Here is a 26,805-nt window from a genome sequence, read left to right as displayed (position 1 = left end):
GCGTGGGTGTACTTAAGAAACATTTAACTAAAAGGCAAAAAGTGGGTAAAAGGAGAACTTCTGCTATTTGGATTCAGGTGGGTCAACGCAGGAGGAAGAAGCAAGAAAAAGACGAGTAATAAACCATAGGAAGAGGTTGAGTTTGTCTATTTATTTACCAATAAATAAACAGGCCTGGACGCAATGTTTTTTTTCCCAACCTTTCCATTACATGCATATCTTTTTGTCACTTCTTCTTGGTAACCCTAAAACAAAAACAGGCTGAGTGTATATGTGACTTGAACGTTGTGCAAAACCGCATGTCAGTGTGAGTCAGTACAGGAAGTGACAGTTACGGTTTCCACATTAGATGGACGAGTCTGTTTCCACTTGGATCTCTAATGTAGAAGGCCAAGCATGAAATTATGCACCAGTCTCTTACAGTCTGGCCACTGTCATCAGTCATCTGACCGCAGCGTTATCTCGGCATGAAGACTTCTGACTGATAAAAAGGAGTTTCAGTTGACTCCACTGCTTTGTTCAAGGAAAAAAAACACTCACATACTAAGAAAACAATGATGTCCTCATATGACTGATCCTCAGTCCCTGCGGTTACCTCTCAGTCCTTGAAATCTCTCATTTACAGCTTTTCTCCCACATGACCTGCAGCTTTAAATGTGAGGCAGAAATGTGATCAAGGGTTGACATGCGACAAGCATCTGAGTGTTTTACAGAACTGAGCACTTCCTGCTATTTTAAACAAACCAGTACTCCAGACATGCTAAGGACGCTCTGCAACAACGAATCTGAGCTCTACTCTGCCTTACATCTGTCAGGTGAGCCTCATCTCATCTCAGTAGATATAGTTTAATATTGGTGGTGGGGTTAAATGAAATGGTCGTTATCTCTTTAAAACTGCAAGTGCTCTTTTTAGTGAATGCGTAAAGATATGGATTTCAAAAAGGAAGTGTCTCCTTATATCTAAGTCATCTAAAAGTGTGATATACCGTCATGTTTTTTTTCTTTCTTCGTTTCCTGTTTCTGCCATCAAGCAGAGCAACAGTTGCCATATCAGTGCAACGAGGATGTGCGCAAAGAGAGCCTGAAATGAGCTGAGGTGAACATTTTTATTGGATCTAACATCAAACTCGTCCAATACCGAGGTAAGACATGAGCAGGTGATTCTGGAAACACTTTGTTAAGATAGTTTTAAACACCTATTTTACCTGAATGTAACGGAGTTTGTTAGTAAAACGTAATGACATGTTCCTCAACTTCACCTTTTTTTTTTTTACCACTGTGACACAGTGGCAGCTCTTTAAAAGCAGATAACGCTGTTTGAGTGTTTCAAAACACTAATATTTTCTGAAGTTTTTAGTGTTTTTCTGGTGAGAAAGAAGCAAAGGGTGTGGTGAAGGAACATGATCGTTTCATTATATGTAAGAAGTTACTGGCATATAAATGACACATACAGTTTTCCCCTTGTCAACATCGCAGTAGGAAGTTTCTACACTCATTATGTGCGTGGATGTATTAATTTTGGTGGGGTTTAGGATGCATTTGAGCTGTTTTTATTGCAATGTGTATGATTACACATACATCTGAGCGGTTTTTAGAGGATAAACACTTTCTGAAGCCTTGAACTAGGTCTCATGCATCATCTTGTCTGGTTATTTAGCCACTCAGAATTTGTAAACTTCATTTATGTTGGTCTCTTTTTTTATTTAATACTGTTGAGGTCTACATAAATGCAGAATCTCGATTTGAGCTAGTTTTTCCCATTAGAATACCCAATAATGTTCAGATTTCAACCATCCGGCCAAAACTATGAGACTCAGATAATAGATAATCGGTGGAAATCATCAGGACTAATTATGCAGTTAATGAGTCTCAAAGCTATTAGTATCTGGAGGATTCTGTAGCGTCACTGTCCACGGCAACATGAGCCGAGAGAACACAAACCAATAAATAAGTCAGTGCTTCAAAGTCAAAGCTGGATGGAAATGTTCACCTACAATGAAGACAAGAAGAAAATGCATCCTGGTGAAAAGTTTCATGGCGAAAAGAACCAAACATTGAGCTTTTTAGTCATATTACAAGAGGAATGTTTGGACAAGTCAGGCAGAGAGTTTCAACGCTGAAAACTGTCAAGCATGGTAGTGGCTGCTTCATACTGAGGGTCTGTTTTGCTTTATTGACAAACTGGATTGAGTCATGTTGAAGCAAGACCACCTCCAAATTTTCCAGCCTTGGCTAGATAGGTGGAAGCTAGGCAAGGCTTGTGGCTAAAAAATAAGAAACTGAAAATCTATTGTCTATTCTTGATATCAACCTATTCTCGAACTACAAAGCCAGAGTTGTGGCAGGACCTTGACCGCGGCGACAAAAATACTTGTTACTCTGTTTATAAATAGGACATGTCCACATGTCAGCAGTAAGCATACATATATATGACCCTAGTTTACAAGAAATTCATAATTCACAGGAAATTCAAGAAAAGCGTACAAATTCACTGTCACTTTACGTCTCTTTAATACAGGCAATGTTTTCAAAATCATTTTTTTCTGTGATTTCAGATCTCATATTCAACAACCATGCCCTCCAGCATGAAGATACGTGCTGTGCTGCTGTGGGGAGTGTGTGTGTTGTTTCCTGTGGAGTCGGTAACGAGTTCAGCGCCAGAAAACAACGGCACGAACGTCACTGTTCCACCAGACATCACAGACAACCAGCGAATCACTGCATATGCAAGCACGTTGCAGCCTGCAACCCTGCATCCAGCAGAACCTACAGATGCTGCTGCTGCTCGTGCGACGGAGGCAGCGTCACCCACAGCGGACCATAAGAACGGTGACAGAAACACAAGTAAAAGCGAGAGCAGACGGCTTGGTTTGACTACCGCTGAAGTAGCAGTCAGCCATTCCAAACCTCTCACCCCCACAGAAAAGGTGACAACTAAGGATGTAGTTCCTGTAAAGACGACACATGCAACTGCACAGGCCTTCCCTGCAGGGCCGACGACAAGCATAAGCAAACCTCCGTCTGTCAGTCAAACAATCACAGCTGGAAGAGAAGAAGAAACTTCTGCTGCAGTTACCACAGCGAGTGGTGGAGCTAAATCTTCCACTGCCAACATCACTGCTACAAGTAAAGAACAAATTTCCTCGTCAAACACCACAGGCCATGCGCACACTTCTACCGAAGTCACATCGACCGGAAGTGGACTACATCTGTCCACCGCCATGACGACAGCTACGAGTGAAGTGCAACCGTCGTACCGTTCAACAACAGCAGAAGCTGTAAATCAGACAACAGACCATCTCCCCCACACATCTGCCTCGAGTTTTACTAACACGACTGCTCCTGCAACACATTCTTCGACTACTTCAGCCTCATTTGTTTCTACTCAAAATTCAACATCCATTACTGGATTCAGGCCAGAGGTACCTTCCACCACCTCTGTGGATAACTCTACTCAAAGCACTTCCACCTCCAGTGGTCCCACAACTTCAGTTCCTACCTCAGGAACCAGTAAGTCCACCAGCACCGAGCTCTCATCAAAACCCTCTTCTGTTTCCGCCACCACTGACTTCAATTCTACATCACCTGGACCAGTTTCCACTTCAACAGATTATTCCAACACCACCGCCAACTCTACCAGCCCAGCTGGGACTTTTATTCCTCACATCGTTGGGTCAACAACGCCCTCAACTCCATCGACTACAAAAGCTCCCTGCGAACCGTCAAAGGACTCATCAAGCAGCAATGTTCTGCCCTGCTCCACCAGGGGTGTGGAGAAGCAGTGCCTCATAGTTATCGCCGTCTTGGCTATTGTGGCCACCGTCTTCATAGTTTCCACCATTGTCCTTTGCATCAAACTGTCAGAAAGAAAATACAAAGTTAGGAAACCTCAGCAGGACACGGAGATGATGTGCATCTCCTCTCTGCTGCCTGATAAGAGTCACACCTACACAAGGCAGCGCAATCCGGTGAGCAACGGAGTCCTGGTGTACCCTGCTGGAGGAGACAGTGACGAGGAAGGTGGGGATAATCTCACCCTCAGCAGCTTCCTGCCAGAAAACGACCGCTATGTTTAGCTGCTTTGGTGCAGCCTTGTAAGACGGAATGGATCTGTCTTGGATCAGTGATGCAGAAATCGAGTGAGTTTATGTGGTAGACACAAAAACCACAAACACTTACCACTTCATGGCCAAAGCTCGATCACCCGCATCTGACAAAATTTGATCTGAAGGATGTTGACTTTGAGCAAAACTCTGCATTTTTGCATAACTTTACACACGTTCTCCCCCCTTATGGGAAAATTGAACCCAGGATGCAGAGAACGATCAAAGCTGCTCTCCTTTTTTTTTTTTCTTTCAAACATCCGGACCAAAACCTCTTGTGGGATTTCACTTTGCAACAAGAGACAGGAAGCCTTTGCTTTGTCAAGAAAGAGCTCTTCTTCACAGAGACTGCTCAGTTTTTGTTTTTTTTTTGGAACCTGAAGATTTAACAGTTTAAAATCAGACTTTATTGAATAGGTTTTGCCGTTTATCAGTGTGTAAAAGCGCACTTTTTGAACTGCAATAACTGCTTTTTGTAATGTTATATGCACGGCATATAAAAAGTCGACACACCTATCGACATGACAGGTTTTCCGTAACCAATGTTACTTCCAGTTATTTCACAACCTTGCTTAACTGAAAATCAGAAATATTTTAGAGAGCTTAGAGAGGTGGATTTACAAACTAAAATACTGTGGTTTCACGTTATCCGATCTGATTCAGGTCTGAGCACAAACTGGACCCACTCAAAACTTTATTCTTCTTCCAGGAAAGGCATCCCTCCATTTTGAACAGTGATCATTTTCATAAAAACCTGGGGGGGTTTTATGTGCACCATTCGTAGTTTTAACAGATTCCTCCACCTGAGTGTTGCATCTCTGCATCTGAATAATGTTCTCCTTTTCTGACTGATCAGTCTTGCTAGTTTTGGGATTTGCAACCTGTTTAGTTGCCAACTCCTATTTATTGCTGATAACAAAATACATCTCTACAATTCGTGCCTTGTAACACAAAAGGGACATGGTAACAAGTAGATACTTTACGGCGTTGTGTGTCGTTCCTTAAACCAGGGACAAATATGTGAAGTGGCAACAGTTAATGCTAGAAATATTCACCACAGTCTAAATGCACTCAGTGATGTTGGAAACCAAACTAAAAGTTCCTCACTGAGTTCTGTATTTCCTAGTCCTTTATACTTGCTTTTTTTTCTCAACTACAAACCTGAAAAATTCGACTTCCCAGCACAAAGAAAACCCAAAATTTGAGTCATCGTCCCAAAGTTTCTTTTCTTCCTCAGCGTTTTAGCAGAAACTTGAAGTTTTCTGCTAAAAAGAAACCTTCTCTGGTATTTGGAAATGCTCATAATTTTTCCCATTTTGACTAACGTCCCAAGTCCAACTGAAGAGAAACGGGATCAGTTTTCTTATTTTCATCATCACTTATGATGAAGTTTATCTTCCCTATGCTCCGTTGTGTTTCTAACACTTTGGAGAAAGTTTGTACCTTCTCCTGACTGATACCTTTTTGACATTGTGATCCCTCTGCTGCTCATTAAGGTTTCTGCAAACCATTGCTTTCACTGATATGTGATGTATAAAATGTTAGGCAATGCCTAAGAGAAGAGTTTTACTTTATTCGAGGTCCATCAGAGGAACTTTAACTCAAATTTAAAATGAGCGTGTAGCAATGAAACCACATTTTAACCCGGGTGTGTAGGCTTTTTATATCCACTATATAATGTTCTGCTGAAAATGACTTTTTCCTTGTAGGGCTGCAGGATTTCTTATTTATTTTTTTTTTGGCAGCTTTGAGAAAAATCTTTGCAAAAGTTTTTTGGAAGAAAGCATAAAAAAGTCTAGCGTTCTTGACACTGAAGGGGGCCAAGCTAAGTTTTAGTTGTTTAGCTCTAGGAAATTGTAGACTTAAAAATATATTCATATGTTTTTTATTATTTCTGCAGAACATTTTATGTTTTGTTGTCTCCATTTTGTTCTCTTAACGACACTCTTATAAAAAGCCCAGTCCACTCAAACTGGTAAATAAGGATGTTATTTTGATACATGTGCTTTGCTCAAAGTTTAATCTGTAACTGATGCGTAACACAAGGATAGAGATTAGTACTGTTGAAGTTCTGACTGCAGGAAATTGAGGATGAATCAAAGTCATTTTGAACTTTTTATGCAAAAAAAATCAAAAATCGCAATTTTGCATCTTGAACTTAGACTTAATATTTGTTTTCTTGTCTAATGTTAAGCACGATTGTTTAAAATTGGAAAAATCAGAAATCTCTTTAGGAAGGTAAATGAGAATTGGTCAGGTTTACTGAACTTCTGCTCCCTCTTTGCAACTGAGCTGAGTAAATAGATTAATAATGACGCATCTACTCTGCGTTTTCTGTAGAAAACAGTGTCTTTCATCATTAAATGTGTAATTTTGGTACTTCTTTTGTAACTTCTCTTTACGGCTCTCTAAATGGCAAACAGTCATAATAAAACTGGATCTTCTCTAAACTCATTCAGTTCCCTTATTCACAAAAGGCTTCACAGACAACCTTTTGCTTCCTACACTGGATTTTAATTTCACATTCACTTCCCTTCTTGTGAAATGATAACAGTTCTCTGACTACCTATTAGCCTCACAATGTCCCTTTTTTACCCCCTTCACATCAAATATGTGAAGCAGGCAGCAGCAACTATCAACAAAGCCCAGACCAATGTAAACCTTTCTGACGCCAGACGTCATCTGATGCTCCTCTTGACCATATAAAGCCGGGATTGTCTTCGGCCGCAGACAAAGCAGAGTAGTAGAGAGAAAAGTGCCGTCTCAGGCGCAGTCACACTCCCGTCCTAAACTGGCCACACACTCGGCGTGTGCTTTGAATCGTTTGCTTGTGGATGAAAAACACCTCATTGTTTGCAATAGTTTCTCCTGCCAGCCTTTTCTCCGGTTGTTGAAGTTGTTTTGTCTCCACAGGAAACATTAACCTCTCCCTGCATTAAGGAGGTCAGTCACACAAGCTGCTCTCTGACTACTTCATTTAACCCCAGGTGGTCGTCTGCTACTCATTAGCATCACTTCAAGGCTGCCACATCTGGCCTTCTCGCTGCATAAAGTGTCAGAGCGAATGGTTGTTACCATGGGTCCTGCAAACGTATTCATCTCTTTTAAACCTTTTCACGTTTTGTCACATTGCAGCCAAAAGATTCAATGTGTTTTTGTGATATTTTATGTGATAGACCCACATGAAACAGTACAACAAACTGTGAGCTGTAGATGTTTTAGGGCAGATCTACAGACTAAAATGATCAACCTAAGTCTTGGTCAGAGTGAATAAAGCATCTGTGAAAATCTTTCTATTCTTAATTGGATCTGCTTCTGGACTTTGACTAGGCCATTCTAACACATGAATGTGCTTTAATCTAAGCTGTTTGTTTGGAGCTTGGGCTGTGCATGTTAGAGTTAACCTCTGACAAAGTCTTTTTCAGCTTTTCTTTCTGTCTTTAGCTCCATCCATATTCCCATCAGTTTTGAGCAGATTTTCAGTCCCTTCGTGAAGGAAAGCTTTTTCGCAGCATGATGCGTTTCTTTGAAGAGATGTTTTTCTTTTTTCAGAGAGAACTTGAGATGTTCATTGTTGGTCTTCTCTCACATAAAGTTGGTTACACTGGATTTTATGTTGTGGTATCAGAAAAAGTTGGTTAAAACCAAATGCTTTTTGCACTTTTTAGATTTCTCTGTGTAAAGAAAAGCAGAAAGTACTTCATTTGTTTCACTCACTCTGCTTCACAATTGATTTTGTATTGATTGACAGCATAAAACCCCATTAAAATACACAGGATTTCTTTTGGTTTTAATAAGACAAAAACGGGGTAAAAAGGTTTTAAAGGGGTTTAAATACCTTCCATGTCCAGTTAGCCACACAAAGAGCAGAGGTCCCTGCCCCCACAGCACTTTATAAACTCATACCTAACAAGAACAATCTGTGCGCAGGCCTGGAGAACCCAGACACTGTCGGGGAAACTGGAGGAGGGGGGAGGAGAGCCGGGCCAGAAGGAGGGATCTGTACTCATGGCTAATGACATCTCTCCTGTGCTATCCAGACAAACCTCCACACTGAAACCTGAAACTTGCAGAGGTTGCACGGTTCCCCAATCAGTCGCATGTGCTCTGCTCTGCCTCTAGCTTTGCTTCTTACAAACTGGTTTCAGTCACCCTTCCACCAGAGGGGATTGCAAGCTGACAAGAGCTTCTTTCACACTGAATGGTGAGTGAAATGGAAACGCATTAGAAAGTTTTCTTCTTAGTTTGGAAAGCGCAGACAGCTCCTGTGCGTGATGCTGTCTGAAGTCAGGAGGCATGACAGCATCACGATGCTGCCAGACTCAGTTATTTAAACTTCTGGATACTTTTTACATCCAGAGCTGATAACTACCTATAAAAGAAGCTGATGGTAAACTTTAATATTCCTTAAATGCTTCGTGTGACTTCTTTTCCTTTGTTTCCATTTGGTCACCTTTTGCTGGCATGTTTTTTTTTTGTGTCTGACTGCACAGACATATTTGGGTATTTGGCTCGGGGTGATTCACAAAGTGGAGGGGGAAAAGTTTATTTTCCAGTTGGAAGCTGGGTTTCATGTGGGACAGCTTGAGCACAGATGCAGCTGAGAGGGGTTGAAGAAAAAAAAAAAAAAGTGAGCCGCTGCCAGTTAACACACAGAGAGCAGAGAGATGGCCAAGTCAATAAATACAGCTGGCTTTACAGGGTCAGTTCATGAAATATGCAACAGAGAAAAAAGTCTCCCAAACAAACATTTAAAATTAGGCCAAGTAGATTTATTATATTTTATTCTGTTGTCACATTCCATGATAGAAGAGAACAGTCAGCAAAAAATTAACACTTACTACAGTTTTAAAGGTGGTACTTTGAAGAAAAATTACATTTTATAAGTATAATTTTCATAATACCTTCATTTGCATTTATTGGTTGCTTACTATATTTGTAAATTGATATATTGTATAGAATACAAAATGTCTCAAAATATTCTAAGCTCATTAAAACATATTGTGTTAGATTAAAATAAAAATTATTAAAAAGGTAAATTTATATATAATAATCACCAAACAATAGCTGCACAGTGGTGCAGTTGGTAGAGCTATTGCCTTGCAGCAAGAAGGTTCTGGGTTCGATTCCCGGCCCCAGTCTTTTTGCATGGAGTTTGAATGTTCTCCCTGTGCATGCATGGGTTTTCTCCAGGTACTCCGGTTTCCTCCCACAGTCCAAAAGCATGACTGTCAGGTTAACTGGCAGTCATGCCAGTTAACCTGACATGACTGCCAGTTATGCCAGTTATGTCAGATTAACTGACATAACTGGCAGTTAATCTGCCAGTTATGGCAGATTAACTGCCATAACTGCCATAACTGCCACACTCACACTCTCTAGGTGTGAGTGTGGGTGTGTGTGGTTGTTTGTCTTGTGTGTGTCTGTGTTGCCCTGCGACAGACTGACGACCTGTCCAGGGTGAACCCCGCCTCTCGCCCAGAACGTTAGCTGGAGATGGGCACCAGCAACCCTCCTGACCCCATTAAGGGATAAGGGTGTAAGAAAATGGATGGATGGATGGATGGATGGATGGATAATCAACAAACAGTAAATCAATAAAACATCTATTAGTAGATGTTTAGTGTGCTATTTTTACATTCCCTTCACTAATGTCAACATGTGCTCATGTGTTCAACATCAGGCTTGGTGGGAGTGAAACTTGATACTGAAGCCAGTTCAGGGTCAAACTAGAGGTCACTAAACTGAGTGACCTAAGTCTGAAGTCTTATGTGGGGTCAGGTTAATGCATTAAAACAAAGATTTAAAAAATTTTTATATACATTGCAAATGTTTTCAAAAAGTTTGAAGAGTAAATATGTGCCACACAAGGCGCTGTGTTTCAAGCTTGTAAGTTGATACTGATTTACAAAAAGGCATTTCTGAGTCATGACAGTCCTTTTTACAAATGCATAAATTGTGTTTTATTCAGAAAAGATTTCAACTCAGCATGGGCCAGTGTGAGATTCTCATGGTATAACAATGAGTGAAAAAAAACTGAGTTTTATTAGAAAAAAAAAATGAAAACAAACCCATATATTCTTTATTTAAAACAGAAAAATGCAACTGGACATTGCTCTAGCCAGCAGCCCACGTTTAGCAAACTGCTCCAAAACTGTAGCTTTACAGCCTCCCTTTGATAAGAACAGTGTGTTTATTTGCTTTTTTTTGTTTTTGTTTTTTTTTTACCAGGATAGTTCATGTTTGTTGTGATAAGAAATGTTTCCAGACAGCTGAATTTGTCTTTCTTGAAACTGATGGAACATTGCAGCTGCCTTCATTCAGCCTAATGACCGGGGGCTCTGTCACTCCAGCACTTTCATCAAAAGTAGCAAACTATAGCATAGGAATGGGCAACATGGACTTAAAGTTTTATCACATTGTTTTGTATTACTATGGTGATAACGATAAAAGTGACAATAACAACTTTTTGTTCCTTCTTTTTCTTTTTTTTTTCTTTTTTTTTTTTGGTCATTATGTGGCTCTGACTGATTCACAGAGCAATCACAGCCCCACAAACACAAACACTGCTCTCGACAAACATAAAACGCTTCACTAAACGGCACTAAATTTAATCGTATTTTCAAATGCATTGCAATCTACTGAAACTCCCAACAGTGGGGAATATAATAAAGTTAACATTCCGGACAGTTCAGACAGTTTTTGGAGGGATTTAAGCATCAAAAGCCTAATGCCTTTTGATGCTTAAATTAAACATCGTTTACTATCCTACCTCTATATTGCTCACTATTGCCTGCGCCTATTTTTTTTTTTTTTTTTTTACTGATAACAATAAAATAAAATTTTGACTCACACTTGTTGTGCAGCTGCTTAAAAGCACGCAGCTCTGTCGTTCGCATGACAATAAATCTCCGTTCACAACAAGTGATTTATACCTCCGCGTAGCATTAACTGTCTTTCCGTATGGACCTTCACAGATCCGGAGAGGAAGCCATGCATCCAGGAGCCCTGCGTCCCATCAGCCTGTGTGTGCTATTTTGCATCAGCAGAAGCCTGGCCACACACTTACCTCTTTACGGTCCCCTAGAGGGAAGTACGGATGAGGAAGAGTTTGGCCTCATAAATTCATCCGCCGTTCCCAGAGTTCACCCAACCGAGTACCAAACCACACCACCAGAACCGTCACGAGAAGGAAGAAACCTCAGCGAGTTCACCAGGTTCCTGGAGGAGAACATGCTCCTCATCCTTGTTTCAAGCACACTCATCTTTCTCACCCTCCTCGTTACCTGTGGAGCGTTTTTCATGAGCCGCAGGCTCAAGGTGAACTCCTACCACCCGTGCTCCTTCCCCTCGAAAATGTACGTGGACCATCAGGACAAGACCGGAGGCACCAAGCCCTTTAACGAAGTGCAAGCCAAAGCCGCTCCTGAGCTGGAAATGGAGCCAGTGGACTCCAACAAGCAGCTCCAGGCTGAAATCTTAAGAGCTGCAAGCAGCCTACGAACGCCAACTAAATGTCCTCAGGCTGCAGAAAGCAGCGAGTCAGCAGCAGACCCCAGTCCTGAGGGCGACTCGAAACCAGACCACAGCGTCCGGGAGCAGCAGCTGCCGACTCTGCCTGAGGAGGAGCAGCGTGAGCTTCCAGACAGCAGGGAAGCCGAGGCAGCAGGTTTAGAGTCGGACCATCCAGAGCATCTTCACCCGGGAGACGGGGATTCAGAGGAGCCTCCGACCGGAAGGAGTCTCCGGCCCTCGTCTCTGCACATTCACAATGAAACTGCAACACTGCAGCTGATCGCCGGGGAGAAAACGGCCTTCTAATCAGCCTCAGTGAGACAAGCTAAGAACTTATTCACAGGGATCCTCTAGCGACGTTTTATTCTCGTCACATCTGTGTCATTTTGTAAAGAAAACAGGTGTAAGACGTTTTAGCGAAGGACTAAAATTGCATTCATGTACTTGGAACTTTTTGTATTTTTTCTGTGTATTCCAACCACAAACTTCAGTCAACTTCATCGAGACTGAATTTATACATTAACATGAAGTAGAGCGCTCATTTTGAAACTTTTTTTTCCTTCTTTTTTTTTCAAATAAAAATGAGAACTGTCTGGTATGTATTTGTATTCAGTCCCCATTTACCAAGCTAAGAACTTATTCCATTTCGATGCATTTCTCCAGCAGGGACAGATAAGCCGGTCAGAGTTGGTGGGAGGATGGATTGACCTCCCAGAAAACCTGCTAAATGCTGCAGGATTTGAGACAGAGTTTCACCTGGTGGTTGCAGCATCATGCTGTGGCAACAGGGAAACGCGGATGGAGAGAAATACAGGACAGTATGATGGAGCAGAATTGAACCAGCCCTAAACGTCCCACCACAGATGATTGAGATCAAACATATTCCTATCTTAAACTGGTCCAGTCAAAGTCCAGACCTTAATTTCACAATGTGTGGGACTGTTGGTAGTTTTGCAGCTGTATTTATGATGAAAAGTAGAGCTACGCAATATGTTGCAGCAGAATTTTCATTTCAACATCAAATGTGCAGTACCTGAAACACAAAGGATCACCTGGATGCTATGAAGCTACAACCATTCAGGTTTGTCAGTCTAGAAATTAAAATCCAAATAAAAAGTATTAACATCTACAGTTGTTAATCTACAAATGAATAAAAAGTTCAAATGGACAAGTATTTTAGAGAATTACTGTTACTTAAAACTGTATATCAGTTTAATAATGCTTGCTTTTTCTCTAAATGTCATATAAAATAAAATAAAAAAACATTTTCACTGAAAAAGTTACATTTTCTGCAGATCTGTCAATAAGCTCCATTAATTGAGGCCTAAAAAATAAAACTGGGCTGAAAACATAATGATGCAAAACATTTTTATTACAGGCTTTCGAGGAAGCATTTGTGAATATAATAAATTACACTTTCGACTACTGGACCCCCGTCTCCAGCGCAGATCTTTACCTTAATCCCACCTTTCAAAATAAGCACTCCTCCTCTACGCAATCTGAAAACCAAACATAATCTCAAACAGCATAAGGCTCAGCTTTGTACCACCAACCCAAATAGTACATTGTGCGTTTACGTGACAGGCTAAAACATACGGCAGACAGGGTTTAGAGGGCCAAAGACTAACACAGAAAGCCTTGTGTAACAGTTCTATAAAGGGTTGACGAGTGTGCGTTTGTCTTAATTACTGCTGGAAAGTGAAACAGAGGTACTGGGCCGCTGCCATTTCACTTCTTCTGAACAGGAAGCAGACGGCGTCCGGCTCAAAGCGGGAGAGCTCGGTTTAGTTGCTGGCTCTGACTGCCTCCTGCTGGTCGTCGCGCTGCTTGAGGCGATAATCTGCGAGGGCCGCTCTGATGGCGTCCTCTGCCAGCACTGAGGGACAACCAGGTGAAGGTAAATTAAACATGCATGAATGCAGGAGGTCGAACCGTGAGGACATTGTTAGAGGAAAGAAACACAACAACGTCTTACTGGAGCAGTGCAGTTTAACGGGTGGAAGACGGAGCTCCTTGGCGATGTCGGTGTTTTTAATCTCCAAAGCCTCGTCCAGCTGAAACAGAGGCACGAAATTTAAGTAACAACACAACTCGGATTTGTGCGACATCAAATTAGTGGGGTTCCTACTCATTTTTCATTTCAAAATTCTGTGCTTTTCTAAAAACTGAAATTTGTAGATTCTCTTTTCCATTTGTTTTCTTACATTTTTTGGAGAGTTGAAAAAACGAAACATTTACCTCGTTGCATTTTATAAACAGCTTTTTTTTTTTTTAAAGCAATCCCAAGTCATCACTTTTTTTTCTTGGGGGTTGTTTTTATTTTGCTTTTAGACTAATTATGTGATTTTGACGATAATAATATTAATACTTTGTTTGGCATCTAACTGTCCAGAGGGTCTTTCAGTATCATTTTTTTTACTTATTATTAAGTAGCACATCAGATAGAATGATCCTTTTTAAATGTAAATCAACGTAAAAATCACTGGTTCAAATCATTTTGATTTACATTTTTTAGGAAATGACATCTGAAAACAAAACTTTTTCCCATACTTCCTTTTCTTTTGTTTCCTCAATACTTATTCAAATTTGGAAAATTCTGAAATCATTTTTGATTCTCTTCAAAACTGCCTGGAAACCCTGAAACCCTGAAAGTACAACATACAGCAGTAAAACTAAAAAGTGTCAGCTTACGGTTTTGCCTTTCACCCACTCGGTTGCCAGGGAGCTGGAGGCGATGGCAGAGCCGCAGCCGAAGGTCTTGAACCTGGCGTCCACAATCTTCCCCTGGTCATCCACCTCGATCTGTAAACGGAAATATCAATTTTAAACAAAAGGGATTATAAACATAAGTCCATACATTAGTGCTCTACACTTTTAGAGTACCCCCATGACATTTTAAAAAGCTTCTTCATAACAAGGAGTCAGCACCTGAAGTTTCATTACGTCTCCACAAGCCGGCGCTCCCACCAAGCCGGTTCCAACTTTCTTGGAGTTCTTGTCCAGTGATCCCACATTTCTTGGGTTTTCATAGTGATCCACCACCTTGAGATATGCAAAGAAAATGTGAGAGCAATTCCACTGCTGCTTATTCTGTGATCTGATCTCTAATTGTACTTTGTGGTCCCAGAGTGCCACAAAGCATTCTGCCCCAGAATACATGTCTAAAAGTCCTGGATGTTATGTAAATAAACATTTCCTGGCTTTCTTACATAAGAGAGAGACTGAAATACACAGACTTGGATTGGATTAGATTTATGCACAAAACCGTCATTTGTCCCCCATTCACCCGTCCCTCCCTCCTACTTTTCATTTCTGCTGAGTCACTCTGACCAACAAAGTGTGAGGTCACAGGGTCATCTCAACGCTCAAAGTGGTTCTAATATGTTGAAAGAATTTACTTTATACTATTTTGACGTATTTCTTCACATATCAGCAATGTAGTGTTTTATGGCAACATTTAAACCTAGTATTACTGACTTATTGCACAGTTACAACACCTTTAATTGGATTAAATGTGACTGATTATTGAAATAATCGTCAACCAATTTAGTAATCAATTAATCATTAACTAGAGCATACAAACTCAAAAATATGCTTTTTTATTTAAAGAGGGAATTGAATTATTTGTTTATTTGCAGCTTTTTAAGTACTTCTAATACAGCTGTACTTCTAATAAGACAAAAATGGTTAAATGACAAATTTGTAGAATGTGACATTTTTTATACAATTAATCAATACATTTTCAGAACAATCAATAGACTAATCGATTACTAAAACACTTGCAGCCCTACTTTTTTCCCATTTTACTCCAGTAAACTACATTATATAAACAACCAGAGATCACAAGGGAAACAACTCTTATATTTTTAAACGCCTTTCTAATTCTGACTGACACATGGCCACTTTAATTTGCAAAACTGATAAAGTAAAAATCTGAATATTGTTGCCGTTATGTAAATGAAACACAAGCAGTTACACTGACATTCAGCTGTTTCTACCACAGTACACCGTGGACACTTAAGCATATTAATAGGATCTAATTACATTTAAAACTGTGGGCAGCTTGTTGGAGGATCAGTGACCTGGTTCTAGTTTTAAACTTGCCAACTAGATACTGTAAAACAATGAATAATGTATATTTCTCAGTTTCCTTTCCTGCTATGTAGCATGGTATTTAGAACTCAGTTAAACACGCCTCCTGCTGCTGCTCTGATGTAACTCAGGACATTTATTAGCAACATATGTAAGCTTCTTTCCTCTGGTTATCCCCGAGTTTCTAACAGCATTTAAGTAATTTTCTGAGCAAAAAAAAAAAAAGTTCCATAATTGCACCGTTCTTTCATTAGCAACACATCTATACCTAAACGCAAGAGTCAACATATCGTAAACATTATCCTGACAGATTCGAGGACAGCTTTGACGCTGTTTACCTTCTTATGGTAGCAGCACTGAATGACGAACTCAGGAGCTGAGAGCCTCCGAGTGAGCAAAGACAGAGGACTGAGACACTTCTTCGCCACAGAGCCCGCCATGTTGACCTTATGGCGCAGTTAACGTTACCGGACAGAAGACCGAGCAGCACCGAGGTAGAGCGGGGAGGACTTTTTCAAACTGCGCATGCTCAGTTAATGTAAATCAGCCAGATGATATATACGGAGTCCTGTAGGTGCCAATTTTTACAGAAACAAAGTACTGTCGTTACATACGACGAAGTATTACGACCATATCAATCAATAAATAAAAAATACGAGAATAAAGTCATAAAATTGTATGAGAATAAAATCGAAATAATACGAGAATACAGTCATAATGTGTGAATAAAGTTATAATATGAGAAAAAAGTCATAGTGACTTTTTTTCTCGTAATATTATGACTATATTTTTAGAATTTTTTTATTCTTATTGTTGTTATTATCACAATAATAACAACAACAATAATAATAACAACAATAATTGTTATTATCACAATAATAACAACAATAAAATAAGTGTGTGGCCACACTTATTTTATTAGTGTGGCCACAATACTCTGTTGTAATAGGGTCATAGGAAAAAATTACATGGGGGGGTTTCTAAAGTTTTACAAATGTAAAACAGATTATTAAATCCAAGATAAATACCTTCTAAGACACTGTTGTAAAACTCACAAGTTTAGCTACTCTTCAGCTGCAAAAAAAAAAACAAAAAACAAAAAACAACAAATGCAAGAAAAACAAAACTGACAAAAAGTCACACATTTTTTAATCAAAACAAATGTTATCTCCAAAAAGTGGTATTTGCAAGCTGTAAAACCAGTATAATTTCTAACTATGTACAATGTATTTCTGTATTTTATGCATTCCAACATTCAACTCAAATTAAAAGAGGAAATGTTCCCTAGAAGTGGTTTTGTGTTGTTATTGGCTAATCCCTTTATGATAGAAACTCTCAGAAGGTGCAGTTTTGTGACATTTTTATTTCATTATAGATTTGTTCAGTTTTATCTTTTTTAATGATTGAGCTTATCCAACAAAATTTCAGACAGAGACAGTATTGTAAGTGTCATGAGAGAACTGGTGTGCTCATGGAATAGAAAATGCATTACAACATGAACTTCCACATGAGAAACAAAGTCATTGACATGTATCGATCAGTAAAGAGCTGCAAAGATTTTTCTATGGCTAGTGAACCACAGTGAAAGCCATTAGCTAAAATTTGCTTGGTTATGCTCTAAAGCCCAGCCGCAATTGCACTGCAGAATGAATGCAAAACATTTGGTTTTGGAGCAACTTAATCAGATTGAGATTCTGTGGTTTTCAACACTAAACAGTTCATTAATCTTGAAAACCCTGCAAATGAGGTTGAATGAAGCAATCCTATAAAGAAGAACACATAGCAATGTAAAACACTCACTGTCTGATCAAATACTTAATACCAGTAGTTGTCACGTGGTGCAAGTAGTTTTTCTGTGTACTGGGTGATTTCGTTTTCCAATAGACCCAGGTCGGTTTGGTTAGTTTCTTCGCTTTCGGTGTTACATTTTTGGTCATACAGTCATACTTGTCTTGATCACGTTTTCTCTAGACTGGACATTTTTAGGACTTTTTCTTCCTCATTTTTGTTAAGATAATACGGGTCATGTTCTCTTATATGTGAAATCAGCATTTCTGTGATGACCCTGACCAGAAACCTGTTGCGCCCCATTCTGTTTGTTCCTCTTTGTGCAAAGATATCAAACCTATATGATCCTATAAAGATAACTTGTTGTCTGCAGTCACTCTTGTTTGATTCAGTTTAGGATGACACCAACGTTAGTCTTGACTCTCCCTCCAGGGGCCGACCTGAGAGTCTTGCAGGAGTCTTAGGACCCCTGCTGGCCTGGGACCCTGAGAGAGCTCAACCAATTACATCAACTGCAAAACTTTGACAAATGGTGGGCTTCAGTAAAGATAAATAAACTATGGTGTTCTAAGGATGCATACAACAAATACATTGTCAGGTTGAGGAAGTGGCCTAGACCAACAAGTCTTAATTTCCATAGAGGGAGGAACTGATAAAATCACAGGAACAGAGTTACAGAAGATGAGGTCTACCACATCAGACAAGATCCAGGACAAGGGCCATGCAGAGATGTCCCTGAGACAATCAAAAACATAATACCAGGCCGTAGCATGCTGTCAGGCAAAGCTGACATGGAACCCCACAACCAAGCGGATGAAATAGTGGAATAGTGGAACCAAGAATGTGGGACAGACAAGCAAGAGTGTTTAAGAATAATAAGGCTAAGATTGTGTGGGACGTGCGAATATAGACTGACAATCGGGTATTGTGAATTTAGACGAATTAGAAAAGAGAACACCCATGGCATATATCGCAATCCCAAGCAACTTCAGGAAGGAGGAACATAGAAAGCTTGAGAAATACTAAAGGGTCAAAGAAGAAATAGAGAAGTAGTGGGGGTCTTGGTTTGAGTGGTGACATTGGTCACCAGAAAGCAAACAAAATTAAAAACCATGTGTTTATCAGTTTTTATTTTACAAAATAGTTTTTGTAAAAAAATAAAATAAAATAATCCAAACCAGGTGTTTTTTCCCTTCTACTTATCAACTACTTGATACACTGCAATAATTTGTCTCAGAAACTTCCTAACATGTGTAGTGGTGTCACAAAATGTTAAAATGTTTGTGTGTTAAACACTTTTGTAAGGCACTGAATGAGGCTGCGTTCTGATGTTTATTATTCTGACGGGGCGTCACACCTTTTCTCACTGTTTCCAACCTACTAGTTTCTTGCAATCTTGAATCTGTTAAGCAACTCGCTCAGAGAAAGAGAAGTGAGAAGTTATATTCAGCACAGAGAACTACGGAAGGGAGATGTTAAGGTCTGTTTTTACATCCACACAAGAAGTAAGTATTTAGCTTTATCTACTTTATGTTTAGGATTTCACTGTTGTCTGTATGACCATGTTTCTGAGGAATGTCATTTTTTTATTATTTTTTTTAGGAAAACTAACAATGGAAGTGGATTACGTTGAATACGATGATTACACTCCAAACAATGAAACTACAAACGTCCTGCAACAATCAGAGGGCTCTCAGTCCTCTCTGACTCTTGTTATTGCCGTGGTCAACATCTTCATATCGTTTCTTGGTCTGATAGGGAACGCTTTAGTGGTGTGGATCTGTGGGTGTAAAATGAAAAGAACGGTCATCACCACCTGGTACATCAGCCTGGCTCTTTCCGACTTGTTTTTTTGTATCTTTTTGCCCTTTAACATTTTTTACATGCTGACCTCAAACTGGCCTTTTGGGCAGGTTTTGTGCAAGTTCACCTCCTCTGCTTTGTTTCTCAACATGTACAGTAGTGTGTTTCTGTTGGTCTTAATCAGCGCTGACCGTTGTGTCCTTGTTTTGTTTCCTGTGTGGGCAAACAACCACCGAACGGTGCACAAAGCATACGGAGCCGTCGCCATGATGTGGCTTCTCGCTGGACTCCTAACACTTCCTGCAGCAATTTTTAGAACCACCGCAGTCCAAGAATCCATCACCAAGTGCCAGTTGAATTACAACTCCACTTTCACACACGAGGCTGTGGTACTGGGTCGGTTCTTCTGTGGATTTCTTGTTCCTTTCTTGATTATTGTACTCAGCTGCGTGGTGATCGGTGTGAAGCTGAGGGGCTCAACCATTCGATCCAAAAGGCCTTATAAAATCATGGTGGCACTCATCCTGTCGTTTTTCTTCTGCTGGGTCCCCTACCACACTTTTGTCCTCATGGAAATGAACTTTAAGAAACACAGGCTAGATGTTATTGAGCCTGGACTAAAAGTGGGGGCCACCCTGGCAGCAGCTAATGCCTTCATCTCACCCATTCTCTACGTGTTCATCGGCAATGACTTCAAGCGAACTCTGAAGCGCTCTGTGATGTCAAGGTTTGAAGAGGCGATGGCTGAGGATATCCGCACGACTGGGTTCAATCACTCAAGATCCAAATCAATGGAAATAATTCAAACTCTCACTATTTCCTAAAAAAAAACCATATTGTATTTTGATCTTCTTTAAGTTGATTTAAATCTTTAGCTGTGAAAGACACAACACATGTATTTTTTATTTAAACTTTTTGATGGCTTTTAATTGTTTTTGCTACCCTTTGTAACTGAAAAAAATGCTGTGGTTGTAACTAAATGAATTATCTACAATAAACTGTTGTTCTATGCAATAAAAAGTAAGTATTTTATTAAAATTCAATGTGCACTCTATTTATTTAATTTATTTGCTCACATACATTGTTTTACTGAGACAAACCAAAGAACACACTGAATAAACACTCAAAATGTGTTTGTTATTTAATAGTCCTAAATAAAATAGGATTTTATTCTCCGAACAAAACGTGACTTAGTACTTGGTTGAGAAAGTTTAAATGATAGTGGTAATTTTGTGTAGTTAATCACCAGGATTTACCCTAGATGGATGCCAATTTCCACTGTTCCTACCCCTGTGGTGCTGTTACTGAAAGTTTTACTTAAAAAAATATCAAATATACTACTAAAACAATTAAGCATTCGCTCACTAGCTTGCTTTAGACCAAAGTATAGCAGAATAATATAATGTAAAATCCATCAAATGTGGACAATATAAAAGAGATGATAGTGCTGCTGTGTGGTTAGTAGTCACAATGCATAATAATGTTCCCCAAATCAAATTAAGCTTAGGGCCTCAGACAAATGAAAATTATTATGGTGGGTAAGAATCATATTTCCAACTCCAATGGCCCAGCTTTCAATCATACAGTCACTCATAGGTTCAAAGAGACAAATTGGGTCAATAAGTAGTGCTTGTCAACCACTGATTGTGTCATCCAGGACACATTACTGTGAAATTGTATCTCTGCTGCTCAGATATGGAACTGTTAGCATGTCACGACTGTCAAACAGCAAGAGCCTTAAATCAGAAGCTTGTTGAGATTCGTTACAAGACTGACCTCTACTGGAGTACTTCCTGCTCACGGCATCAACGTCCACGACAACTCTATGAAGATATATTTGGAGGATATAAGTTACGACAACATTTAATTTCCCTTCGGTGTAAATAAAGTATTTATTTTTTTCAATGAGCTGAACTGAATTAGGTATGTATTTACAATTTTAGGTTCTTAGAAGTGAGACTGTTAAATGATAAAAGCGGAAAAAAAAGGTACAGATTTGAAAGTAATATCCATTTGATTACAGAGCATCACATATTATCAATAGATTACAGTAAACAGATTAGTAAAAGTAATATTGATGGTAGAGAAAGTCTAGCTCATTAAATAAACACGCCCCCAACGTTCCGTCAAAGGAAGCTACCAGATTAACTTGCGGATGTGATGCAATCAACTGAGTTTTTTTTCCCATAGTCGTTACAGCGTCTTACGATTTTCAGCTACTACCGGGTATTTTACAAACAGCTTAACTGAATTAGAATTTAGGTTCGTTAATGTTTACATTTTACTTCCAGTTTTTCTATTAAACAGTCCGTACAGCTGTCCTTCTCTTGCTAACGTTAACATAGCTTCCGTTTCCAGATGGGCGCCAGCTGAGCTGAGCTGAGCTAGCAGCCGGTGATTTTCATTTTGTTTTTATCTCTCCTCCCCGTTCACCTTTCTGCTGCTTGTCGGCGACCACCAATTCAGTCGGACTCCTCTATGTGTCTACTTCGGGGGCTGGCAGAGAAAGTTCAGTTGCAGTAGATAAATGGCCGCCGCTGACCCCTCTGCTCCTCCTCCGGAAACAGAAGCAGCCTCGGGTTCTGCTACGGACGATGCTGAAGCCTCCAGTCCCGGAGGATCCAGCAGCTCGACCGCTGCCGACGGCGGCAGCCAGGACAGCACTTTTGAATGTAACATCTGTTTGGACACCGCCAAGGATGCCGTGATCAGCTTATGCGGACATCTTTTCTGGTGAGATTCAACTGGGATTTTTGTATGTCGTTAGAATCAGAGCAGAGTATCAACATGCTTTTTAGTTAGAATCTAATATAATCAAAAATTTTGAAGTTAAACAATTTCAGACAGGCAGGTGGTATTTAACTTAAACTTAAAAAAGTGTATTTACAAAAATGCAATATAGGGTTGTTTTTTAAACTCTCTATAGGAGAATATACCACTCACTAACCTATTAAAATCATGCGTTATTATATTTACTTCCAGTTGAATGTGGCTACAACGAGCTATTTTTAAATAAAAACAGTAAAGCTTAAGCTAAATTCAATGTATTTTGTCTTATAAGGTTTTTAGGTCAATGTCACATTTATTTGTAGCACATTTAAGTTTTTCAAAATGTTCACCAACCGCCATGACGTATAATTATGAAAATAAAAACTCTGAGGTATTAAACCGCTCACAGAACACACGTTGATTACTATAGTTGAATTGTCCCGATGAACCGGTAAATCTGTTAAAAAAAAATTCTAAAGTTAAGTTGCAAACACAACTTGTATATTTTTGACTTTTTTTTTAGGCTTTTTGTTTTCTTTTTTGTGCAAGATCTTTATTTGAGGCTTGCTACAAAAATATCCGTTATATGTAGTTGAGAAGCGAATGTTTTTTTTTTTTGTTGCTTTTGTAGAACAAAAAAAAAATTGAGTAAAATGTTTAAAGTTATCTTTGTGGTGGAACTCTACAACTTAAACTCATCAGCCTTTAGTAATGACAGCAATATCAGTTTTATGCCGTACTTAATTTCTAAGCTTAAGTGGAATTCTGCCTCCGATTGCTTTGTCTGAATATTAATGAGCATTTTTTAAGTCATGTATTTGATCAAACGTCTCAAACTCTTTCCTTTCCTGTGCTCTTTGTAGCTGGCCTTGTTTGCATCAGGTAAGCTGGATCTTCTTTGTCCCCTTCCAAAACAAAAGCACGCAAGCTTTACAAAATAAGTTGTTAGCTCAATAGCATCACTTCTTGCTCGTGCAGTGGCTGGAAACCCGACCTAACAGACAGGTGTGTCCAGTTTGCAAAGCTGGCGTCAGCAGAGAGAAAGTGATTCCTTTATATGGAAGAGGAAGCACCGGGCAACAAGATCCCAGGTGGGTGCAGTAACCTCTTGATATATTTTTTGTTATAATACACATTATGACACTCGGAGGTTAAAAATGTCACATTTAAGTTTCTGTAAGTCTCTGTCACATCAGATTAAGACTGCAGTACACAGAGCAACTGGATATTGTAGGGCAGTCTTAATCTGGTGGGATTAAATAAGCAATTTTCAGAAATTTAACGGCATATTTTCTTCCAAACATTTTTTTTTTTTAAAGGGAAAGAACACCCCCTCGACCTCAAGGACAAAGACCCGAGCCCGAAAACCGTGGCGTAAGTAAATGCAAAGGCACAGCTGCATGAGCCAAACACTGTATGTCGTGTTCTTATTTTATATCGGCATCACTACGGTTTTGCCTTTATTTCCCAATTCATGTCGGCTGCTGAGGAAATTCGTCCATTCATGATGAAACCCTTCCATATGTCTGCTGCAGGGCGTACCTGTGTTTTATTCATTAGCAGTCACACACACTTCCCACTGGGATCCATTACACTTTAACAGTCGAGTTGAAGCCCCTCTCAAGAGAATCCCCACAAGTCTTACAGCTCGTTGCGTCACACCTCACTCACTGTCTGTTCTAACACGTTTCTAATGACATCTCGCAGGGCTTTCAGGGCTTTGGCTTTGGAGACGGTGGTTTCCAGATGTCATTTGGAATCGGCGCCTTTCCGTTCGGTATGTTTGCCACAGCTTTTAACATCAACGACGGCAGACCTCCTCCAGGTAGCGGCACATTTCACCCCGAGCTTTTCGTTTTGTGCGTCTTTTGAAACGGCGGCGCAAATAACCTCTGCTGACCTTTTGCAGCGGCTCCTGGAACGCCACAGCAAAATGACGAGCAGTTTCTCTCTCGACTCTTCCTGTTCGTTGCTTTGGTGATGATGTTTTGGCTGCTGATTGCATAAAAGCTTTGGAAACTGGACAGGTTGTTGTCGCTTCAGATTGGACAGAGATTTTGCTTAATGTTTTATGTCGCTCTTTTTGAAATACAGTTGAAACCAGATGTTTTTGCACGCCACAGTATAAAATGAGATGACTAATGTAACTGAGTTATTGAGATGAAGAGTTTGTGGTGTATTCTCTGTAACCCTGACACTGTTGAACGTCACTATGTTTGTAATGATCAAACACTTCAGTTTTGTTTTCATTATACAAGACTATGTTTTATAAACTTCAGACTGGAGTCTCCTGTTGATATTTCTGCATAATTGTTTGACCAGATGAACTTTGCACTTTCAGATTTTAGGAAATTGTACCTGAACATAAACATAAAATGTATTTGTGGAGATTCACTGTTCACGCCTCGGTTTCTCTTATTTTACACAAGGAAGCATTGTGTTTGTGCCTGAAATAGATCCATATGTATGCCTCAGTTTAAGTCAAATGTGAATTAAACTTTACAAAGTCATAACTTTTGGCATTTCCAAGTTGTTTAGAAAGAGGAGTAATTCACTGTTCCGGTATTTAGCGAATGACAATTATTTTATATAATTCTAACCTAAAAAATGAAGTTTAATGAATTAATTTAATGAAAAAAGGATTTAATGAAATGATTTAATGAAAAAATGTACTCTATACAATGTAAATATCTGGTTTTAACTGTATTTATTGATTTAATTTAGTTTGTTCATTGCTCATTCTGTAATCTAGACCTGTTAATGGGGGGATATGTCTGAGTAATGTCTTTGCAAAACCAATACAAGAAAACCAAGCCAGTTCAAATCTACTGTAGATGTGTGAAATTACTCATTATTCAGAAATCTGTACTGTGAAACAGCTGAGTTGCAGAAAGACTGGAAGTCTAATAGTCTTGTGTTGGTCAGCAGGATTGATTTTGAACAAAATCTAAAGATACTTATTTTTTTGTTGTTTTTTTTGTGCTAGTCTTAATTTAGTTACCTAAATCAGACTCTTGAGCAATCATAACATTTTATTCAAGCCTTAAATAGATATGTGAATACTCATACTGACTGTGCTTCTATTTATGTCCACCTTGGGGACACTGTACGCAGTTTCTTCAGAAAAACCTAAATACTAGAAACTGCTAACCAGTGATTAAATGCGCTGGTACATAATGGATTCAGGTTTTGACTAAACGGATGAGCATGCTTTGACCCAGAGCCTGAATTTGTTTCGCTTGTAATTAGATAAAAATCTTCTTTTCAAACGGTGTTTTGCTCCAAACTATGCAACCTTTTTCTTTTCCGATTTTCACTGTAATCAAATGTAAAATATTGTAGATTAGAGAGTAAATGAAAACTGGTTGAAAATGGGGGTAACTTTTCTAACTGAATTTCCTCTTGACAGTAAAGCTTTATTATAAGTTATGACTTTTCCTTTGTTTCTGTCGTTTTATTACTACTTAATCTCTACAAAAGCCATCAAATAAACACACATTTAAAAGCGACACTTTATTTAAAATTAAAGACCTTTTGAAAAGATTTATGAAGGCCATGCAACGTGGAAAGAAAAATAAGTTACATTTTGATCGATTCTATGTGTCTTGCGGCGCCTTCTTTTCCTGCACGTTAAATTCTGCTTCGTACATTAGCTGCTGGATCTTCATTTTAGTCTCGCACCTTTTCTGTGGGGCCAGTCTCTTCAGAGCTGGAACGAAGCTCAGCAGAAACAGCTCGTCCTCGTCCTGCCGCATCTTGGCGGGGCATGGCCCGCCGCCTTCCTTCACCGGCCACTTATTTGACAAGTCTGTACTTTGAGGAGTCTCCGGCAACAAAGTCCGTTTCCGTCCAGTGGTACTGGTGGGGGTTATCTGGGAGACGGGTGGCATCTTGGCCACCATGGCCAGCTGAGTCAGCTCTGTGTCCTGAGACAACGCGGGAAGCTGCGTTACGAAGGCCAGCGGAGCTTTTTGCTCGGACGGACTCGTAGAAACCTTAATAGAAGTCTTGGTCGACTCTGACAAAGTGGCATCTCCCTCAGCACTCACGGATTCGTGGTCAGGGTTGTTGTCACTGTTGCCACAGATGTCCGTCACTCCCACTCTGGATCCAGTGAAGGGGGCGATGAAGTTCATCAGCTGTCTGTACTTCCATTTGCTTTGTACAAACTCTCCCTGCTTTTTGCCTTTGAGCTCCATCCGGACTTCCTTCAGGTAGCGGTCTCTTAGGTTCTTCCATTTCCTTTTGCATTCATGGGCTGAAAAACAAGATTTCAGAGTGCAAAACTGGAGCATTACCAAAACTTTCAAAGATTTATGACGCATATAGTGAAATATTTCGAGCCTTTTTATTGTTTTTAATAACTGTTGGCCCACTAAGTTTTTTGAAGTTCACAGTCAACAACGCAACAGTCTACCAGGACATTTTAGAGGACTCTATGCTTCCTTCTGCTGAAAAACGTTATCCAGATGCTGACTTCATCTTCCAGCAGGACTTGTTTACTGGCCACATTGCCAAATGTACCAAAAGTTGGTTCAACTTTGGTGTTACTGTGCTTGATTGGCGAGAAAACTGTATTGACAGAAGCCTGTCAGTTTTGCGTAAATTATCCTTTTAATTGATCTTCAAAATTACAAGCCATAAAGGATGGAAGTATGTAACTCTAGTGAATTAATGAGTTTCACTTTCTGAAATAAAGTGAAACTTTCTTATTTCAGAAAGTGAAATATATATA

The 26,805-nt window shown here is 39.6% G+C and overlaps 5 protein-coding genes across 7 annotated transcripts in view; 4 read left to right on the top strand and 1 right to left on the bottom strand.

Annotated features, from left to right (window-relative positions):
- Nucleotides 1-561: 561 nt before the first annotated feature.
- LOC103473742 (mucin-5AC) lies at nucleotides 562-6,557 on the top strand. Of its 2 annotated transcripts, none has more exons than XM_008424194.2 (3): nucleotides 562-815; nucleotides 1,035-1,142; nucleotides 2,556-6,557. In XM_008424194.2, the coding sequence occupies exon 3, from the start codon at nucleotides 2,574-2,576 to the stop codon at nucleotides 4,074-4,076; it is 1,503 nt and encodes a 500-aa protein (XP_008422416.1). In that variant the 5' UTR covers nucleotides 562-815; nucleotides 1,035-1,142; nucleotides 2,556-2,573; the 3' UTR covers nucleotides 4,077-6,557. The 2 variants fall into 2 exon arrangements, with proteins under 2 accessions (XP_008422416.1, XP_008422417.1); XM_008424195.2 differs by having other exon boundaries at nucleotides 1,032-1,142.
- Nucleotides 6,558-8,162: 1,605 nt separating this feature from the next.
- On the top strand, nucleotides 8,163-12,216 carry tmem119b (transmembrane protein 119b). Of its 2 annotated transcripts, XM_008424191.2 has the most exons (2): nucleotides 8,163-8,307; nucleotides 11,081-12,216. In XM_008424191.2, the coding sequence occupies exon 2, from the start codon at nucleotides 11,097-11,099 to the stop codon at nucleotides 11,922-11,924; it is 828 nt and encodes a 275-aa protein (XP_008422413.1). In that variant the 5' UTR covers nucleotides 8,163-8,307; nucleotides 11,081-11,096; the 3' UTR covers nucleotides 11,925-12,216. The 2 variants fall into 2 exon arrangements, with proteins under 2 accessions (XP_008422413.1, XP_008422412.1); XM_008424190.2 differs by lacking the exon at nucleotides 8,163-8,307 and having other exon boundaries at nucleotides 10,930-12,216.
- Nucleotides 12,217-18,356: 6,140 nt separating this feature from the next.
- Nucleotides 18,357-21,063, top strand: LOC103473737 (chemokine-like receptor 1). Its single transcript, XM_008424188.2, has 2 exons — nucleotides 18,357-19,003; nucleotides 19,101-21,063. Exon 2 carries the CDS (start codon nucleotides 19,112-19,114, stop codon nucleotides 20,123-20,125), a length of 1,014 nt encoding a protein of 337 aa, XP_008422410.1. The 5' UTR covers nucleotides 18,357-19,003; nucleotides 19,101-19,111; the 3' UTR covers nucleotides 20,126-21,063.
- Nucleotides 21,064-21,451: 388 nt separating this feature from the next.
- rnf185 (ring finger protein 185) lies at nucleotides 21,452-24,465 on the top strand. The gene is made up of 6 exons (XM_008424187.2): nucleotides 21,452-22,034; nucleotides 22,934-22,952; nucleotides 23,049-23,161; nucleotides 23,390-23,444; nucleotides 23,778-23,895; nucleotides 23,980-24,465. The coding sequence occupies exons 1-6, from the start codon at nucleotides 21,829-21,831 to the stop codon at nucleotides 24,075-24,077; spliced, it is 609 nt and encodes a 202-aa protein (XP_008422409.1). The 5' UTR covers nucleotides 21,452-21,828; the 3' UTR covers nucleotides 24,078-24,465.
- A 1,085-nt stretch (nucleotides 24,466-25,550) lies between these two features.
- LOC103473734 (transcription factor Adf-1-like) overlaps nucleotides 25,551-26,805 on the bottom strand; it is a 2,722-nt gene continuing 1,467 nt past the window's right edge. The window contains exon 2 of the mRNA XM_008424183.2: nucleotides 25,551-26,328. Within this exon, the coding sequence (XP_008422405.1) occupies nucleotides 25,667-26,328 (662 nt within the window). The 3' untranslated portion in view covers nucleotides 25,551-25,666. The remainder of the gene's footprint in view (nucleotides 26,329-26,805) is intronic.

This window comes from Poecilia reticulata, linkage group LG12 (assembly GCF_000633615.1).
Source record: "Poecilia reticulata strain Guanapo linkage group LG12, Guppy_female_1.0+MT, whole genome shotgun sequence".
Taxonomy (NCBI): domain Eukaryota; kingdom Metazoa; phylum Chordata; class Actinopteri; order Cyprinodontiformes; family Poeciliidae; genus Poecilia; species Poecilia reticulata.
Note: the sequence above shows the minus strand (reverse complement) of the source record. Positions and strands in the feature narration are given on the sequence as shown.

Excerpts from the sequence above, each read along its gene's own strand:
- LOC103473742 (XM_008424194.2), top strand. The coding sequence starts at position 2,574 with ATGCCCTCCAGCATGAAGATACGTGCTGTGCTGCTGTGGGGAGTGTGT.
- tmem119b (XM_008424190.2), top strand. The coding sequence starts at position 11,067 with ATGGACCTTCACAGATCCGGAGAGGAAGCCATGCATCCAGGAGCCCTG.
- LOC103473737 (XM_008424188.2), top strand. The coding sequence starts at position 19,112 with ATGGAAGTGGATTACGTTGAATACGATGATTACACTCCAAACAATGAA.
- rnf185 (XM_008424187.2), top strand. The coding sequence starts at position 21,829 with ATGGCCGCCGCTGACCCCTCTGCTCCTCCTCCGGAAACAGAAGCAGCC. Across the intron at positions 23,445-23,777 it reads CCGAGCCCGAAAACCGTGGC|GGCTTTCAGGGCTTTGGCTT; the intron begins GTAAGTAAATGC and ends GACATCTCGCAG. Across the intron at positions 23,896-23,979 it reads CGACGGCAGACCTCCTCCAG|CGGCTCCTGGAACGCCACAG; the intron begins GTAGCGGCACAT and ends GACCTTTTGCAG.